Source organism: Nycticebus coucang, chromosome 19 (assembly GCF_027406575.1).
Source record: "Nycticebus coucang isolate mNycCou1 chromosome 19, mNycCou1.pri, whole genome shotgun sequence".
Taxonomy (NCBI): Eukaryota; Metazoa; Chordata; class Mammalia; order Primates; family Lorisidae; genus Nycticebus; species Nycticebus coucang.
Window position 1 is genome coordinate 15,319,800 of NC_069798.1, and position 18,786 is coordinate 15,338,585.

At 42.8% G+C, this 18,786-nt stretch overlaps 1 protein-coding gene across 3 annotated transcripts in view; it reads right to left on the reverse strand.

Annotated features, from left to right (window-relative positions):
* Window positions 1-10,646: 10,646 nt before the first annotated feature.
* ANKRD29 (ankyrin repeat domain 29) overlaps window positions 10,647-18,786 on the reverse strand; it is a 63,306-nt gene continuing 55,166 nt past the window's right edge. For all 3 annotated transcript variants that reach the window (XM_053571683.1, XM_053571684.1, XM_053571685.1), the window contains one exon: window positions 10,647-13,784. In XM_053571683.1, the coding sequence (XP_053427658.1) occupies window positions 13,701-13,784 (84 nt within the window). In that variant the 3' untranslated portion in view covers window positions 10,647-13,700. The remainder of the gene's footprint in view (window positions 13,785-18,786) is intronic.

Below are 18,786 nucleotides of genomic sequence, written 5' to 3' on the forward strand. Positions count from 1 at the left end.
GGAAAACTGTCCATTTTTATGCTGAGATTCAATGAAGACTGGACAGTGAAATAGAAATGTGAGTGGATGATCTAATGGGATTAGACTGGGTGGAGGAAACCCATCAAGGCCATCTGTTCAGATTCTTCTAGGCCTCTCCTTTCACCTAGGTATTGGGTAGGACCCCTCTGGAGTGAGGGTCTTATGACCTACTATCAGACAAAACAGGTCAGAGAATTTCTGTATGGCCAGCTCCTACACACAAAACAACAAGGGAAGGTGTTGGTAATAGGTCTAGGTTTTATGGCGTGCTTTGGAGGAAATGGGTTCTAGTTTCTATCACCTGCCTTGGGGAAGAGGAATTCTTGCTTCTGTGTTTTGCTCAGGAAGAAAAAGGCACCAGAGACAGGAGGGCAGGAGAAGATCAGAGAGAGAATTTCCCCTGAAAGTGGGTTCTGAGGCCTTCCAAACTCCTTTAGCTCAAAGTACTCAGCATGCTAAAGCCCCGTACTTAGGGGTGTTGCTTTTCTGAGCCCCAACAGTTGAGATCCTAAGAGAGACTTTTTTTGTTTGTTGAAAGAATATTCAGTACCATTATCTTCATAAGCACTATTCAATGTTGACCTCAGAATAATTAAGTAGAAAACAAGAGGCCAAGTGAAATTATTAGACATGCAGCTTTATGAATGTGCAGAAAGATCCTCCAGAAAATTTCCATATGGTTGAAAAGATACATGTATGTGAATATATGGACTTTTTAAACAAGAGGAAATATACTGTATATAGTTTTATTCTGCTTTTTTACTTTTACCAAATGCTTTTATATTTCATTACTTGATAATAACTGTAAAGAATTTTATTGTGTATTGTGATACTTTGGAAGCTGGACTCACAGTAGTATCAAAATCAATGAACTCACCAATTCACAGGTGTTTCAAATGAACTCACTGTCTTTACTTGTATTTCTGATACGTATGAAGGGTTTTGTGATCCTAGTAATACCTTATAACTTTACCTTTCCTTTTCTTTTTTTTTTTTTTTTTTTTGTAGAGACAGAGGTTCTGGCCCTGGGTAGAGTGCCGTGGCATCACACAGCTCACAGCAACCTCCAACTCCTGGGCTTAAGCAATTCTCTTGCCTCAGCCTCCCAAGCAGCTGGAACCACAGGCGCCCGCCACAACGCCCGGCTATTTTTTGGTTGCAGTTTGGCCGGGGCCGGGCTTGAACCCGCCACCCTCGGTATATGGGGCCGGTGCCTTACCGGCTGAGCCACAGGTGCCGCTCCCTTTCCTTTTCTTTATATTGCCTCACATTCCTGAACTTGCCTGGATTTCCACAAAGCCTTGCATTTTTCTTTGCCCTCTGCTTTCCTAATGATGCCATTATAAAATTCTAAAAGCTATTGAACATTTCCCTTATGGAGGGATAGGGGAAAGCTGACCCAAGACAAAATTCTCTTTAGCTAACCAAGGAAAGGGGAAGGCTAGAAATACTCGTTGATAATTTTCGATCCATTGCATATTTTATTTAATCAATCTCCTATTGGAAATTTAGTTTGTCACATTATTAGAAATAATGATGCAGTGAACGTCCTTATATCTAAATCTTGGCAATCATACTTTGGGAAACCAAGGTAGGAGGAGGATCGCTTGAGGCCAGGAGATCAATACCAGCCTAGACCATATCTTAACAAAAAATAAAACAACTAACTGAGTGTGATGGCTCTTGCCTTAGTCTCAAGGGACTAAGGTGGAAGGATCACTTGATCTGAGGAGCTATGATTGTGGGACTGTACTCCAGCCTGGGTGACAGAGTGAGACCCTGTCTCTTACGTAAATAGATGCAATCATATGCAAACAGAAGTGTTGGAAAATTTTTATATTGTTGGATCAAAGCAAATGTGCTTTAAGTTTTGATTATTGTCAAATTGTCCTGCAGAGAGATTGCAGTTTGCACTTTGGTCACCATCATATAGCAGTGCCTCATTTCCATCCCTTTGCCAATATTCTTCTTTGTCATTTGGATTGGTGAAAAAGAGTATCTGTGATGTTATTTTGTATTTTAGTTTCAAACTTAGTGGAATGCTTTATTTGTATTTCTTCATTTATGTGTGAGATTAAGAATCTCTTCAAACAGTTGTGATTTTTTTTCTCTGAGGTCTTCATTTTTATAATACAGATTTTTTTCATAATGCTTTGTAAAAACTATTATGAAAATTAACCTGTCGATCTAGCATATGTATTGTACATACTTTTACTAATTTATTAGTTTTATTTTTCAGGGTTATAAAAATTATTTCATATTTTCCTCTAAAATGTTAATACTTTCATGACAAGGATGATCCATCTGGAATTATTTTTCTATTAAGTAGTGATATAAGAATCCAGCTTCCCTCCTCTCCTTAAAGCCTAGGCTGGATATCTGCTCTTCCTAAGGTCACCATTGATTTTTGTGTTGCCAAATCCAACAGCATCTCTTTTGTTCTCCTCTCACTTGATCTCTTAGCTATCCTCCTGCCTCAGCCTCCTGAGTAGCTGGGACTGCAGGCGCATGCCACCATGCCAAGATAATTTTTATACATTTTTTTGTAGAGATGGGTTCTCACTCTTGTTCAGGCTGGTCTTGAACTCCTGACATCAAGTGATCCTCCTGCCTTGGCCTCCCAGAGTGTTAGATGTGCAGGTGTGAGCCGTATGAAATATACTCGTTCACCCTCACTCTTCTGGGTTACATCATTGGCTAAGCCTCGACTATATTTCATTTTCTAGCCTAGAGATATGATTTTTTTTCCTTTTGAGCACTACATTCATATTAAATTTCATTACAACAAAATAACTGATTTTTTTTTCTTTTTTTTTGTAGAGACAGAGTCTCACTGTACCGCCCTCGGGTAGAGTGCCGTGGCGTCACACGGCGCACAGCAACCTCTAACTCTTGGGCTTACGCAATTCTCTTGCCTCAGCCTCCCGAGCAGCTGGGACTACAGGTGCCTGCCACAACGCCCGGCTATTTTTTTGTTGCAGTTTGGCCGGGGCTGGGTTTGAACCCGCCACCCTCGGCATATGGGGCCGGTGCCCTACTCACTGAGCCACAGGAGCCGCCCTGATATTTTTTTTTAAATCAAGAAGATTTTTGGTCTCCTGTTGATTTGCAAACTGCAAATGGGAAGTGAATCGAATGGAAGAAGAAAATAAAAAGAATACCTAACTATGGCACAGATTGCAAGCTTGTCTAGTTCCTAACTTGAAACCTAAAATTCAATAATAGGACGTGCAGACAGAGCTGAGTCTTTGCGGTGATAGGATGTAACCAGTTTCATCTAGTGATATCAGAGGGCCTTGCTCATAGACCCAGCATGTCTTCACTTCGCTTATTTTCTTCCTCACTTTTTTGTCTTGTGTGCTATAACAAAATACCATACACTGCATGGTTTAAAACACGGGAATTTATTTCTTAAAGTTCTAGAGGCTGAGGAGTCCAAGATCAACATCAGGAACATATTTGGTGGCTGGTGAAGGCTTTCTTCTTGGCTTTCAGGCTACAGCTTCTCCCTGTGTCCTCATGTGGCTTTTTCTTAGTGTGTGCTCTTAGGGAAGAGAGATTTCTTTCTCTCTCCTTTTTCCATCAATCCTATTGACATTATTTAACCTTATTTATCTCCTAAAAGCCTTATCTTCAAATACAGCCACACTGAGGGTTAGTCACACATGAAATCTGGGGGGACACAAGTCAGTCCCCTAGCACCCTCCATTTTGTTTAGGGTTGCATTTGACTTTCAGGGGCCCTAGATGCCTTTGCTTTGGGGGGCTTCTTCCTCATCCAGGGAAACCCATTTAAAATTATAATCTACAACTGTATTGGCATAAAGACAAATATAATTTTGGGCTGGATTCAAATTATATATTCATTTTTATAACATTCCTTCTCTCCTGATTTTAAAAGAAATTAAAACATTTTCATTGGCTCAGTACCCGTAACACAGTGGTTACGGCTCCAGCCACATAACCCAGGCTGGCGGATTTGAACCTCCCTGGCCAGCTAAACAACAATGACAACTGCAACAAAAAAATAGCCGGGTGTTGTGGTGGGTGCCTATAGTTTCAGCTACGTGGGAGGCTGAGGCAAGAGAATTGCTTGAGCCCAAAAGTCTGAGGTTGCTGTGAGCTGTGACGCCATGGCACTCTACCCAGGGTGACATAGTGAGACTCTGTCTCAAAACAAAAAACAAACAAACAAAAAAACATTATCATGAGACCTTAAGATATTGTGGGCCCTACTAAGCCTAATGGAGAAGTTGGCTCTATTTTTTGCTGCTAATGCCATAGAACTTCCTGAGTATTCATTGACATTGTAAACTTTGCTGGTAGTTGTTAGGGTGGGAATTTGTATGTGGGCAGAGGAAGATTTCTCACGCAAAAATGAGAACAGGTTTTTTTTTTTTTTTTTTTTTTTGTAGAGACAGAGTCTCACTTTATGGCCCTCAGTAGAGTGCCGTGGCATCACACAGCTCACAGCAACCTCCAACTCCTGGGCTTAAGTGATTCTCTTGCCTCAGCCTCCCAAGTAGCTAGGACTACAGGCACCCACCACAATGCCCGGCTATTTTTTGGTTGCAGTTCAGCCAGGGCCGGGTTTGAACCCGCCGCCCTCGGTATATGGGGCCAGCGCCTTACCGACTGAGCCACAGGCGCTGCCTGAGAACAGTTTTAAAGAAAGAAAATTTACCTCCTAAAAGTGAGAAGGGCACAACATGAAAGAAAGAAGACTCAGCAGCAAGGGGGATTAGAGTCTTTTATATTAGTGGGTAAAGAAAGAAATAAGTGATTGCTGCCAACTTATAGTAAAATTCACAGCTGTGAATTTGCTGTGTCTGCTTTTTATGTTTTTTTTTTTGCAGTTTTTGGCCAGGGCTGGGATTGAACCTGCCACCTCCGGCATATGGGGCTGGTGCCCTACTCCTTTGAGCCACAGGAGCTGCCCATGAGGCCAGCTTTTCATAGGCTTTGAAATGTGGCCTGGCAAGAACTGCTACAGAGAACTTGCACCTCCGCTGTGTCCTTAGGGCTCTTCAACACTGTGAAAGAAACTCATAGAGATAACAAGTTAAAGACAATGAATTGAGTCCCAGGTGTTTGATTAAAAAAAAAAAAGGGCAGTTGTTCTGTGAGTTTTCTCTTCAAAGCGTTAATTGTGTGCTGTGAATTTATTCCTGTCACTGTCTGTTTGATAGTTTGTTTTTCTCCATTAGATAGTTAAGCAGCAAAGCTGTCCTTTCAGTAGTCTGCACCCAAAAAACTCCAGGACCAATAGTAGAGCTGGCTCTAAAATAATGTGGTGGAGGCTGTCCAATGGAACAAGGATTAGGTGAAATATATGAGACTTTGAGTTAATGTGTGGTCATTACAAAAGCTTTGAGATAGGGCGGCCCCTGTGGCTCAGTGAGTAGGGCGCTGGCTCAATGTACCAAGGGTGGCGGGTTCAAACTCAACCCTGGCCAAACTGCAACAACTGCAAAAAATAGCCGGGTGTTGTGGCGGGCACCTGTGGTCCCAGCTGCCCAGGAGACTGAGGCAAGAGAATCGCCTAAGCCCAAGAGCTGGAGGTTGCTGTGAGCTGTGTGATGCCATGGCACTCTACCAAGGGTGACAAGGTGAGACTCTGTCTCAAAAAAAAAAAAGCTTTGAGGTAGACAAAAGTCAAGCAATATAAAATCTACATGAATGGAAACAAATGAAGCCCTCCAGCAACACCGATAAGCTGAGCAAGTTGAAACTCATATGGGTGAATCAGAAAGGACACTGTCGACTATTTCTTGGAAGTGAAATATAGTGACCCACCTACTTCTACAAAACCCATGTGAAGTTTCAGATTGTTCATTTTTGAAGACCTCTTTTTGGTAGTAGACTTTTTTCTTTTTTACTTTTAAGTAAGATACATATATAATACTTACTACATAAAGTATACAACACTTACATTTTCAGCTTGATGAGTTTCTACATATTATATACCCTTATATGTGTAATAGTTATCTGTCAGTGCATAGAAATTACGTCAAAACTTAGACTATTTAAAGAACAAAAATTTATTATATCCCGGTTTCTTCCAGGGTGGTTTTGGGTGTTTCTGGCTCAGGAATTTATGGTCAAGATGTTGGCCACCGTCATCTGAAGGCTTAAGTATGGCTGGAGGATCACCTTCCAGGATGTGGTGGGAAGGAGGCTTTAGTTTCTCCACAGGCTTCTAAGTGTCCTTAAGATCTGATAGCTGACTTCATCCAGAATCATCCAAAAGGGAATGAGAGCAAGGTAGATTCATAGTATCTTTTCTGATTTAGGCTCAAAAGTGACATTCTGGCTGGGGGAGGTGGCTCACATCTGTAATCCCAGCACTTTGGGAGGCCAAGGTGAGAGTACTGCTTGAGGCCAGGAGTTCAAGACAAGCCCGGGCGACATAGTAAAACCCTATCTCTACAAAAAATTAAAAAAAAAAAATTAGCTAGGCATGGTTGTGCATGCCTGTAGTTCCAGCTACCTCTGGGAGGCTGAGGCAGGAGGATCACTTGAACCCAGAAGTTCAAAGTCAAAGCTAGCTATGATCCTGCCACTGCACTCTAGCCTGGGTGATGGAGTGAGACCCTCTCTCTAAAAAAGAAAAAGAGTGACATGCTGTCACTTCTGCTGGTCACACACCATATTCTACTGGTCACACAGCCCAGTCCTGATACAGGGTGGGTGGTAACTACACAAGGACAAGAATGCTGGGGGTGGGGGCACCTTGGAGGCTGGCTATCATAGCAGCCGTGTAGCCAACTCCCAAGGAAGGACATAGAACACTGTAGCATTCCAGTTCCTTCATGCCCTTTCCCAGACAATATCAACATCCCTTTAACCAAAAGGTAACACTAGTCTATCACCACAAACTGCTTTTGCCTGTTTTTGACCTTTCTAAAAATGGAATCATACTCTTGTGTCTGTTTTTTTTCACTCAAACTGACATCTATGGCTCATCTACATTACTTGTAGCATTTCTTCTTCTTTTTTTTTTTTTGTAGAGACAGAGTCTCACTTTATGGCCCTCGGTAGAGTGCCGTGGCCTCACACAGCTCACAGCAACCTCCAACTCCTGGGCTTAAGCGATTCTTTTGCCTCAGCCTCCCGAGTAGCTGGGACTACAGGTGCCTGCCACAACGCCCAGCTATTTTTTGGTTGCAGTTCAGCCGGGGCCGGGTTTGAACCCACCACCCTCGGTATATGGGGCCGGCGCCTTACCGACTGAGTCACAGGCGCCACCCAACACCTGGCTAATTTTTCTATATTAGTGGAGACAGGATCTCTTTCCTGCTCAGGCTTATCTCAAACTCCTGAGCTCCAGGGATCCTCCCACCTTGGCCTCCCAGAGTAATACTAGGACTGGATTATAGGCAGGGGCCACGGAGCCCAGCCCCACAAGCACATTTCTTTCTTTCTCTCTTTCTCTCTTTCTCTCTTTCTCTCTCTCTCTCTTTCTCTCTCTCTCTCTCTTTCTTTCTTTCTTTCTTCTTTTTTTTAGAGGCAGAGTCTCACTTTGTCACCCTTGGTAGAGTACTGTGGCTGTGGCTCACAGCAAGCTCTAGCTCTTGGGCTTAGGCGATTCTCTTGCCTCAGCTTCCCAAGCAGGGGCTACAGGTGCCCACCACAACACCTGGCTATTTTTTTTTGGTTGCAGTTTGTCAGGGGCCGGATTTGAACTCGCCACCCTCAGCATATGGGGCCGGCGCCCTACTCACTGAGCCACAGGCGCCACCCGCAAAACTCTTCTGAATGCAATACCTGACACCCAGCAAATCAAGAGGCTTTCTGGGAACAGATAATATTGCTACTCTCATAGGTGCACTGGGAACTGTTCTCTATGATATATTTAGGGCTTTATTTCCATGTATTGGGTACTTATTACACCTATGTGTGCTGGACAATATTCTGCCAAATACTCAAGAAATAACTTTTTTTGTTTTGTTTTGGGTTTTTTTGCAGGTTTTTTTTTTTTTGGCTGGGGCTAGGTTTGAACCCGTCACCTCCAGCATGGGGCCAGCGCCCTACTCCTTTGAGCCACAGGCACCGCCCTCAAGAAAGAACTTTTGCAGATGTCCATGCAATTCTCTTCTCTGTGTTTTGTATTCCAGTGAACTCTTATCACCTTCCATTCCCTGAAAAGTCAAGCTGTTTCCTCAAGCCAAAAGCTTAGTGACTCCCTCTGAGTTATCCTTCCCTGAAACAGAGGCTGGGGACTGTTTTGAGCCAGTAAGTTATGGCAATAGAAAGGCTTTATTTATTCCTGTTCGAGATCACTCTCCTTCATTGTCCGATGTTCAGTGTCTTGAAAAATGTCCTTTCACATGTTTTGTCTGTTTTTTTTCTTGTCTCAGGTGAGTGGATTTTTTTAGTTTTTTATTTTTGAAACAGATTCTCACTCTGTTACTCACGCTAGAGTGCTGTAGCATCAGCCTAGCTCACAGCAACCTCAAACTCCTGGGATCAACTCCCGTCTCAGCCTCCCAAGTAGCTGGGACTACAGATGCCTGCCACAACACCCAGCTATTTTTTCTGTTGCAGTTGTCATTGTTGTTTAGCAGGCCTGGGCCAGGTTCAAACCCGCCAGCCTTGGTGTATATAGCTGGTGCCCTAACCACTGAGCTACAGGCACTGAGTCAATTTTTCTATTTTTAGTAGAGATGGGGTCTCACTCTTGCTCAGGCTGGTTTGGAACTCCTAAACTCAAGCAATACACCTGCCTCAGCCTCCCGAAGTGCTAGAATTACAGGTGTGAGCCACCATGCCTGGACAGGTAGGTAGATTATTTTATACCATCTTGGTCGGAACCAGAAATCCTTAAGTAGTATCTTTTATTGTTATTATTTTGTAGTGTTATTATTTCAAAGTATCACGGGGGTACAAATGTTTTTGTTTATATGAATTCCTCCATTACGCTTGAGTCAGGGTTGTAAGTGTGCCCACCCCCCAGGTAGTGTTCATTGTACCTGTTAATTAGGTTTTTGGTTCCTCCTCCCAAGTTCTTTAAAGACTCAAGCAGCTCATCAGAGGCAAAGTTGTGGAGCAAAAGCAGCCTGGACCTTCTCAGCCTTTGGGTTACTGGGCCACACTTCTTCCTGTGGTTTGTTATCTGCCGTCCTCACCTCCAGGCTTTTTCCTTCCTTGATGTGTGTTTCACTTCCTGCCCTGTCCATTTTGTTTTATCTCCTTTGCTGACTTCCCTTCTTCCTTGAAAATTTATTCTCAGTTTATCATTTCTTTTCCTCTCACTAGACTCTCCCTGGGGACCTGATTCATCCTATAACTTTCACCATCACTTCTACACAGATGATGCCCAAACCATTAACAGTGGCCTTGGCCTAAATATTACAATGCTATCTCCAACTGCCTTCTAGAATCTACTTCACAGATCCTCAAACTGACATGTCAAACTCTCTATGTGCCTACCCCAAATACACTGTTCTTCCCTATATCCTAACACAGGTGTTTACACCATCCCTCATGTAAATGTCCATCCTTGTGTGCAGTGAAGAGTTAACGTTGTGGGCTTGAGCCTTCCTGTCCTTAGAAAGGCCTGCTTGCAAGGTCAGCTCCTGGCCAGCTTCTGGAGACTTGGTTAGGATACAGTCCCCTGCACTGATACAAAACTCTCCTTAAGTGATAAGAATGGTCCACCCTGGCTGTATCACCACAGCACTCTAGCCTGGGCGACAGAGTGAAACTCTGTCTCAAAAAAAAAAAAAAAAAGGTTCACTCTGTATAAACTATTTACACAAACAATGTGCTTTATGTTGAATGCCTGTTTTCCTTCTGGAAGTCTGGAATTTTGGTAAAAGCTAGGCAGATGGTGCTTTATCTGATCAGCTCCCAAGGAAAATCCCGAGCACTGGGTCTAACAGTGAATTTCCTCAGTAGACAAGTTGCCACAACTTGATTGCTGGAGGAATCAAACTTGTCCTGTGCAAACCCCCTGGGAGAGGTCTCGCAGAAGCTCGCATTTGCTGCTCTGTCTCTTTGCTCCATATCCTTTTTCCCTTGGATGATTTTGCTGTGTTATCTTTTTTGCTATATCCTTAACCAAGAATATAGCTATGTACGTGATGAGTCCTTTGAGTCTTACTAGCAAATTACCAAGCTTGGGGATGGTTTGGGGGACCCTGATACATTTTAGTATAATTCCTAGCTCTCCTTTTTCTTCCTTCACCTTCTATATTCAATGAACCACCAATTATCATTTGTTCTATCTGTAAATATTTAAAAAATATGTCCCAGATCTTCAACTTTCACTGTACCTCTGATGCTACAACTGTGACTCCATTTAGGAACCTCTATCTCCCTCTGCCTCCCCTCCCAGGTGGAGGACAGCACCAAACCACTGCTACAGGGAGATCTCTCAAAGCTAGTTTTCTTGGTTATCATATGGGGATAGTAATGGCGCCTAGTTCATAAGGTTGTTGTTGGGAAAAAAATGCATAGAAACTGTGTGAGATTATCTGTGTAAAGTGCTTGGTACTTTACATTATTATTGAAAATAGTATAAAATAATATGAAAATCAGTTTTGATTATTAAAAATCACACAAGCATTAACTTCTAATTAAAAACAAACAGAAAAAAGCAGCAAAGACAAATTGAGTAGCACATTGACTTTATTTTGAATGAGAATATGAGATGTGTCATGAAACAAATGTATTCAAAAAGCTTATAGTTCAATTAAGCAGACAATTTACATAGGAATCAGTAGTTTTACATGTTAGGATGCAGAGCTAACTGACTTGTGAATTAGATAACCTAAGAATCATGTACATGTGCACAAACTAAAATACAATTTTTAAAATAAAACACCTTTTTGTATAGTCTTTGGTATGGATAATACGGTACTCTCATGTAAATCTAATGTGATCCTGCTAACACGCCTACCTCTTCACTGCAGTAAGAGGCCTACATGTTGTTAAAGCTACTGGGTTCATTTTCAGCACTGTAATGTCACTCAATAATATTATCTATTTATTATTAATATTATTTATTTTTTGAGACAGAGTCTGACTTTGTCACCCTTTGTAGAGTGCCATGGTGTCACAGTTCACAGCAACCTCAAACTCTTAGGCTCAAGCGATTCTCTTGTCTCAGCCTCCCAAGTAGCTGAGGCTACAGATGCCTGCCACAACACCTGGCTATATTTTTGTTGCAGTTGTTGTTTAGCAGGCCCCAGCTGGGTTCGAACCTGCCTGCCTCAGTGTATGTGGCCAGCGCCCTAACCATTTAACTGTGGGCGCTGAGCCAGAATATTATACATTTAAAACAATTTAAGTAATCGGCCAATGGCAAGTTTAAGTGAAAAGCATTGTTTGTGATTCATCCCATTCTGTCTTTTGGAACTTTGTTATCAGTACCCATATTAACATTTTGTTTTATATCAGTGATAAGCAACTATTTTTGGCATAAGGAGAAAAATAGAAAGCATTTAAGGTGATATTATTTTCTTCTTCAAAATGAGTACAGCTTTTTGAAATTCCTGTGGGGAAAATGTGTATACAACTTTGCCGAATAAAAGAAGGGCATTAAGGAAATTGGCATTGCTTTTTAGCCACCAAAATGTTTATATCTCCATGTTTCAGGAACATAGACTTTTCTAATATGTCATCCTGAAATTAGATAGTAGGCTTTTTGCATAGGTAGTCAGGCATCACTGGGGGCAGAGGGTTGCTTATCACTGGCTTTGTTTGACCGATTGAAATAAGCTGATTTTTGCTGCATTCATTATAAATTTTAAGAGTATATCTTCAGGCTTGGTGCCCATAGCTCAGCGGTTAGGGCGTTGGCCACATGCACTGGGGCTGGTGGGTTCAAACTCGGTCAGAGTCCGCTAAAACAAACAAACAAACAAAATAGCCAGGCGTTGTGGCACGCACCTGTCGTCTCAGCTACAAGGGAGGCTGAGGCAAGAGAATTGCTTGAGTCCAAGAGTTTGAAGTTGCTCTGAGCTGTGATGTCACAGCACTTTACCCAGGGGGACATAATGAGACTCTGTATCAAAAAAAAAAAAAGAGAGTATCTTCTAATTTCAAAAACTATTAATATATTCTATTATTTGCTGACTTAAAGATAATGCTTTTAGTACCACTGCAAGTTGATGAAACAAAAATTCTTTTTTTTTTTGTAGAGACAGAGTCTCACTGTACCGCCCTCGGGTAGAGTGCCGTGGCGTCACACGGCTCACAGCAACCTCTAACTCTTGGGCTTACGCGAATCTCTTGCCTCAGCCTCCCGAGCAGCTGGGACCACAGGCACTCGCCCCAACGCCCGGCTATTTTTTTGTTGCAGTTTGGCTGGGGCTGGGTCTGAACCCGCCACCCTCGGCATATGGGGCCGGCGCCCTACTCACTGAGCCACAGGCGCCGCTCGAAACAAAAATTCTTTTGGGACTATGTTTCTCTCCATCTTTTCATGTCTTTACAAAGACCATTGACTAGAAACCAGAGCAGAAAATGAATAAGAAAACCAAAGATGTGTTTAAGTAACAGAAATACCATGAGTGTTCATTATGGTAGTTTATGGAAAGAAAGTTTAATTTTTATGTGTGCAGATAGGCACTGATCCAGACGTTTAGACACCATTGATTATAAAGTGCATTGAATATCAGTTTTGATCCTGCGCAAAGGAATAATTTAATAAAGCTCAGGTTACTTTCTTAGAATCAACCAACCCAAGAACATGCATAGATGAACGCTTATTAAATGCTAATAACAGTCTTTTATTATTTATACTCCTGAAATAGTAATAGGAACATATCGTACTTGGATATCACATTTTATCCAAGGACCTCAAGGTCATTGTATCAAGCAATGCAGGCCTGGGAGCTCAAGATCCCACAGCATGTTAGGTTACTTACTTATGGCCTGGGAAATACAGATTCCCGGTCGTAGAACCAAAATAAAAGATCAAAGAGGAAGCCTAAATTTCTCTTGGTTTGTAATTTTCAGAATTTTCAAATACTCCACTGATCTCCCAACATAGCTGCAATGGTCAGTCTAAGTAAAAATTATTTTTACATGTCAGAAATAAGATGAGGATTAACTAATAAATGTGTCATTTGTCTTTTCTGTACTTCCACAGTCCTTTGAATGTCACACATAATGTGTGAATGGCTTTTTAATAATGTATGGTACACATCATTGATTCAGAATAACCAGGACTATGGCCTTGGGTAGAAGAAAAAATCTTACACTGAAGTACATACACATACATATATGTAGACTATGATGGAGCTATGTATTTAAGTACACCTACATTTAACACAAAAGCAAAAGTGCATCAACTCATTGAAGGTCAGCCTTTCAGTTTTAAAGGAACAAAGCATTCTTGTTTAGTACTGAGAGCCCTGTCCATCTTAGAGTGTAAGCCAGGGACCTGAGTTAGCACGGTTTCTAGAGAATCCATGAATGTGCCAGGTCTCCCGGGAGTTGAGTTACCGGGTGGTATGAGATGCCCATGGGAAGGGGTTTGAAGAAGGGATCCCTGAGCTGTTCTGCTCTTGACTCGGAGCAGAGAGCACAGCTCTTCTTCATCAGGGACCAACAGAGTGGCCATTCTGGGCATTTTCTTTCTTAAAAGAATTTCCAACCCTTTTTAAAAAGCAATTTCTTTTTGCACAATATGGTTAAGGTTTCCATCTTTCCATCACATACGGAACTCGGTTAGCTTTTTCTGTGACCCTCTTTACTTCGAAGGAGACGCAAAATACGTTCATTTTTGGTGAGCTCTGCTGGAAGTTTATTGGCCTTCAAGAAGAGAAGATGGGCATTAGTGAATTCCTACAAACTGGTGTGATTTTAGGGACTCCAGCGGGGGACATCTGACCCACACTGTCTCCTTCACTAATGAAAAATCCCATTGAACTCACTCGTCTTAAAATTATTTTTTTATTTTCCCCTACTTACAAGCTAATAAACTCACTTTTTTTTATATGAATGCATTAAAAGTCTCCTTTAAGTGCATAAATACTACTTTCTATTTTCTTCTCTCATTGTTAGAAATATTTTTCTATCCAGCCAGGTCCCTTACTGGACTATAATTTCCTAGAGGGCAGAGTCCAGGTCTAATTGTTACTGCTTCCTCATCTCCAGCACAATGCCTGCTAGGTGTTCAATAAATACTGGTCAAATTAAATTAGCTATGTCATATTTAATCAGTTTATTACACAAAGTCATCTGTTCGATAGTGACTCAGGATGCAGAATGGGTATCTTTGGATGAGAAGGCAGAATTAGGAAACATCTGGAGCATCACAGATGCCTGGGCAGGAGCACCTTCAGCAGCGAAAACTTTCCACCTGACCCACAGCACTCTGAGTCCCGTCTTCTCATATTGCTGCTGAGATATATTCTTTAAGCACTTAGTGAGCCAGTCAGTAACAGGTGTTATGGGCAGTGGTACTCTAACTTTTACACTCTTAACAATGATTGAAGACTCTGACAAACTTTCATTTTCATCAGAAACTAATTTTTTTTTTTTTTTTTTTGGACACAGGGTCTCACTCTGTTGCCTGGCAAAGAGTGTAGTGGTGGGATCATAGTGTTGTGCCCAGATCTCGAAATCCCCCACAAAGACCACCAGGGAGCCAAGTCTGATTCAAAAGCAAAAGGGGGGTGGCGCCTGTGGCTCAGTGAGTAGGGCGCTGGCCCCATATGCAGAGGGTGGCGGGTTCAAACCCAGCCCCAGCCAAACTGCAACAAAAAAAAAATAGCCAGGCATTGTGGCGGGCGCCTGTAGTCCCAGCTGCTCGGGAGGCTGAATCAAGAGAATCGCATAAGCCCAAGAGTTGGGGGTTGCTGTGAGCCATGTGATGCCACGGCACTCTACCCTAGGGTGGTACAGTGAGACTCTGTCTCTACAGAAAAAAAAAAAAAAAAAAAAGACTAGTCAAAAGCAAAAGGGCCCTTTTATTGCAAGTTCGAACTTGGGCTCTCAGGGACTCCACTGCAATGGATCCGAGCCAGGAGCCTCGAGCTCTGGAGCAGGGGGTTCTTATGGTCCCGTAGCGGGTGGGCGTGCACAGCTTGAAACAAAGGGGGCGCTTCTGGATTGGTTAGGTGGGGGTCCCTGATTGGTGGGTGGTTGTCTCATGATTTCGGGGAATTGCCTGGGCTTATACTGAGTGAAATGGCAGGGAAAGCGAAACTTAACTCTTAAGATGGCGCTGGTCTGGTTCTTTCAATAGCTCACTGTGACCTAACACTCCTGGGCTCAGGCCTCTTGTCTCAGCCTCTCAAGTAGCTTGGACTACAGGCATGTGCTACTGTGCCTGGCTAATGTTTCCATTTTTTGTAGAGACAAGGTCTTGCTCTTGTTCGGGTTTGCACTTTTTTTTGTTTTGTTTTTGAGACAGCATCTCTCCCTCCCGGGTTAGAGTGCCATGACATTGCCTAGTTCACAGAATCCTCAAACTTCTGAGTTCAAGAGATTATCCTGCCTCAGCCTCCCCAGTAGCTGGGACTACAGGTACCTGCCACAACACCCAGCTATTTTTCTAATTTTAGTAGAGAAGGGGTTCTCAGTGTTGTTCAGGCTGTTCTCAAACTCCTGAGCTCAAGCAATTCTCCCACCTTGGCCTTCCATGTAACTTCTTCAACATGTAGCTTAATAGAAAAAAATTGGATTCTTATATCTGGGTCTGCATCTAGTCTATTGTGATACATTGTTTAGGTGAAAATATATGAAGAAAATTCAGCTTCACATAGATAGGCAGTTGAAAAATGGAGGAGTGTTCTAAGAATTTTCAGATTGTTGTAGTTATTATTCTTTGATGCCACATCAATACTCAGTAAGTTTCTTTCTTTCCTTTTCTTTTCTTTTTTTTTTTTTTTTTTGAGACAAGAGTCTCACTCTACTGCCCTAGGTAGAGTGCTGTGGCATCATAGCTCACAGCAACATCAAATTCCTGGGTTCAAGTGATCCACTTGCCTAAGCCTCTCAAGTAGCTGGGACTACAGGTGACCACCACTATGCCTGGCTATTTTTCCTCTTTATTTATTTATTTATTTTTAGTAGAGATGGGGTCTTGCTCTTGCTCAGGCTGGTCTCGAACTCCTGAGCTCAGGCAATCCCAGAGGCCTGCCTTGGCCTCCCAGAGTGCTAAGATTATAGGAGTGAGCCACCGCACTGGCCTGGTAGTTTCTTATTGTAATGTGGGACCTGAAACCATCTGATGAACTTTTTGTATTCTGTTCCACTAGAGTCTATATGTCTATCTTAATCTATAGGTCAATCTTTTGCCCATGTACAGTTTGTAACATTGTGCACTACTTATTTGGAAAATACTAGTTCACTGAGTTACGCAGAGGCTCTAAATGGAATATTTCACTGTGCAATATAAAAAAACATATTCATTTATATATATATATATATACTTTTTGAGGCAGAGTCTCACTATGTGACGTCACAGCTCACAGCAACCTCCAACTCTTGGGCTTAAGCAATTCTCTTGCCTCAGCCTCCCAAGTAGCTGGGCCTATAGGTGCCCACCAGAACGCAGGGCTATTTTTTGGTTGCAGTTGTCATTGTTGTTTAGCAGGCCCGGGCCAGGCTCGAACCCACCACCTTCAGTGTATGTGGCTGGCACCCTACTCACTGAGCTAGGGGCGCCGAGCCCATATTCATTTAACATTACAGAAAAGCCTCTAAGTGTTGGGAAGCTACAGTGGTGGACAGAAATTGTTCTTTTAAGTAAAAATGGTGTTCCATGAAAAAGTGGCTGGTTCACATTTTCTAGGTACTGTTTACTGAGATGAGCAGCAGACTGCGGTATATAGTCAAAGTGTTTTAGGCATTTTCGTTACACAAAATTTAAAAAAAGATGTGTAGCAAGGGTCAAGATTTAATATAATTAACATTTTCTAGTGGTTCATCAAAGACATTCTTAGGAAAAACTGGAATTTTTGCAAGATAATAAAATTTATAAAATATCTTACAAATCTCTGTAAAATATTTTAAGTACGGCTTGGTGTACTCACTGCTGCTTTTGTACCTTTAGAGCAAATGCCAGCACAGTGAAAAAGGCAGATAACATCTTTGTGTTATTAAGAATATTGTTTCAGGGTGGCGCCTGTGGCTCAGTCGGTAAGGCGCCGGCCCCATATACTGAGGGTGGGGGGTTCAAACCCGGCCCCGGCTGAACTGCAACCAAAAAAAAAATAGCTAGGCATTGTGCGGGCGCCTGTAGTCCCAGCTACTTGGGAGGCTGAGGCAGGAGAATCGCTTGGGCCCAGGAGTTGGAGGTTGCTGTGAGCTGTGTGATGCCATGGCACTCTACCGAGGGCCATAAAGTGAGACTCTGTCTCTACAAAAAAAAAAAAAAAAAAAAAGAATATTGTTTCAACTTTTTTTCTTTTTTTTGCAGGTTTGTCTAGGGATGGGTTTGAACCTGCTACCTCCAGCATATGGGGCCAGCACCCTACTCCTTTGAGCCAGTTGAGTGCTGTCTCAACTTCTAAGACTGTAGAGGACGCCAAGAGTCAGACGACCTCTGAGCAAGATGATTTGCAGCTGGTGGGTGGACCCTCGGGCGATTTGTCCACAGGTGCTCCTTGAGGAGAAAGAGCCCGGAGCCCATGGTGACCCTTAGGCACTTAGTCATTGTCTAACACTCCCTTCATCTGTCTTGTACTGTCTCAATAAAAGGCTACTGCGGAGGTTGCTCGCGGCTACCCTGCAATCAAGGTTAGCCTGCCTCCTGCAAGCTTGTACTTCTAATCCGAGTTACGCCTGGTTCCTTCCTGCGCGATTGAGACCAGTGCTATAGGGGCTGTGACATAAGTCTCCATGAACAGGTCATGAAGATGCTCAGGGGTCCATAGATGCTTTAAGAACTGTTTCGGAAGGCTGGGCTCAGTGGCTCATGCCTGTAATTCCAGCACTCTGGGAGACCGAGGCAGGTGGATTACCTGAGCTCGCACACTGAAGACCAGCCTGAGCAAGATGGAAACCCCGTCTCTAAGAAAATAAATAAACAAATAGGAAAAGTAGCTGGGCATTGTGGAGGGCACCTGCAGTCCCAGCTATTCAGCAGGCTGAAGCAGGAGGATCGCTTGAGCCTAAGAGTTTGAGGCTCCTGTGAGTTATGATGTCATAGTACTCTACCAAGGGCAACAAAATGAGACTCTGTCTCAAAAGAAAAATATTTCTGAGGCTGGGTGTGATGGCTCACACCTGTAATCCTAGCACTTTGGGAGGCCCAGGCAGGTGGATTGCCTGAGCTCAGGAGCTTGAGATCAGCCTGAGCTAGATTGAGACCCGGTCTCTAAAAATAGCCAGATTGGTGGGTGCCTGACAGGCAGAGGCAAGAGGGCTGCTTGAGCCCAGGAGTTTGAGGTTGCTGTGACTTATGATGCCACGCACTCTACTGAGGGTGACAAAGTGAGACTGTCTCAAAAAAAAAAAACAACAACAACAAAAACAAACAAAAAAAAACTGTTTCTGTAGAGAGATCAAAAGGATGTTCTGAATTTCAGAGGAGGCCATTTTTTTGCTGTTTGTTGTTTTAGAGACAGGGTCTTGCTCTGTTGCCCAGCCTGGAGGGCAATGGTGTAATCATAGCTCATTGTACCCTTAAACTCCTGGGTTTGGCGATCTTCTCAGCTCAGCCTCCCAAGTAGCTGGGACTCCAAGTAGCACCATGCCCAGATAATTTTTTTCCCAAATTTTTTGTAGCAATGAGGTCTCACTATATTGCCCAGGCAGGTCTCAAATTCCTGGCCTCAATTGATCCTCCTGTCTCAGCCTCCTT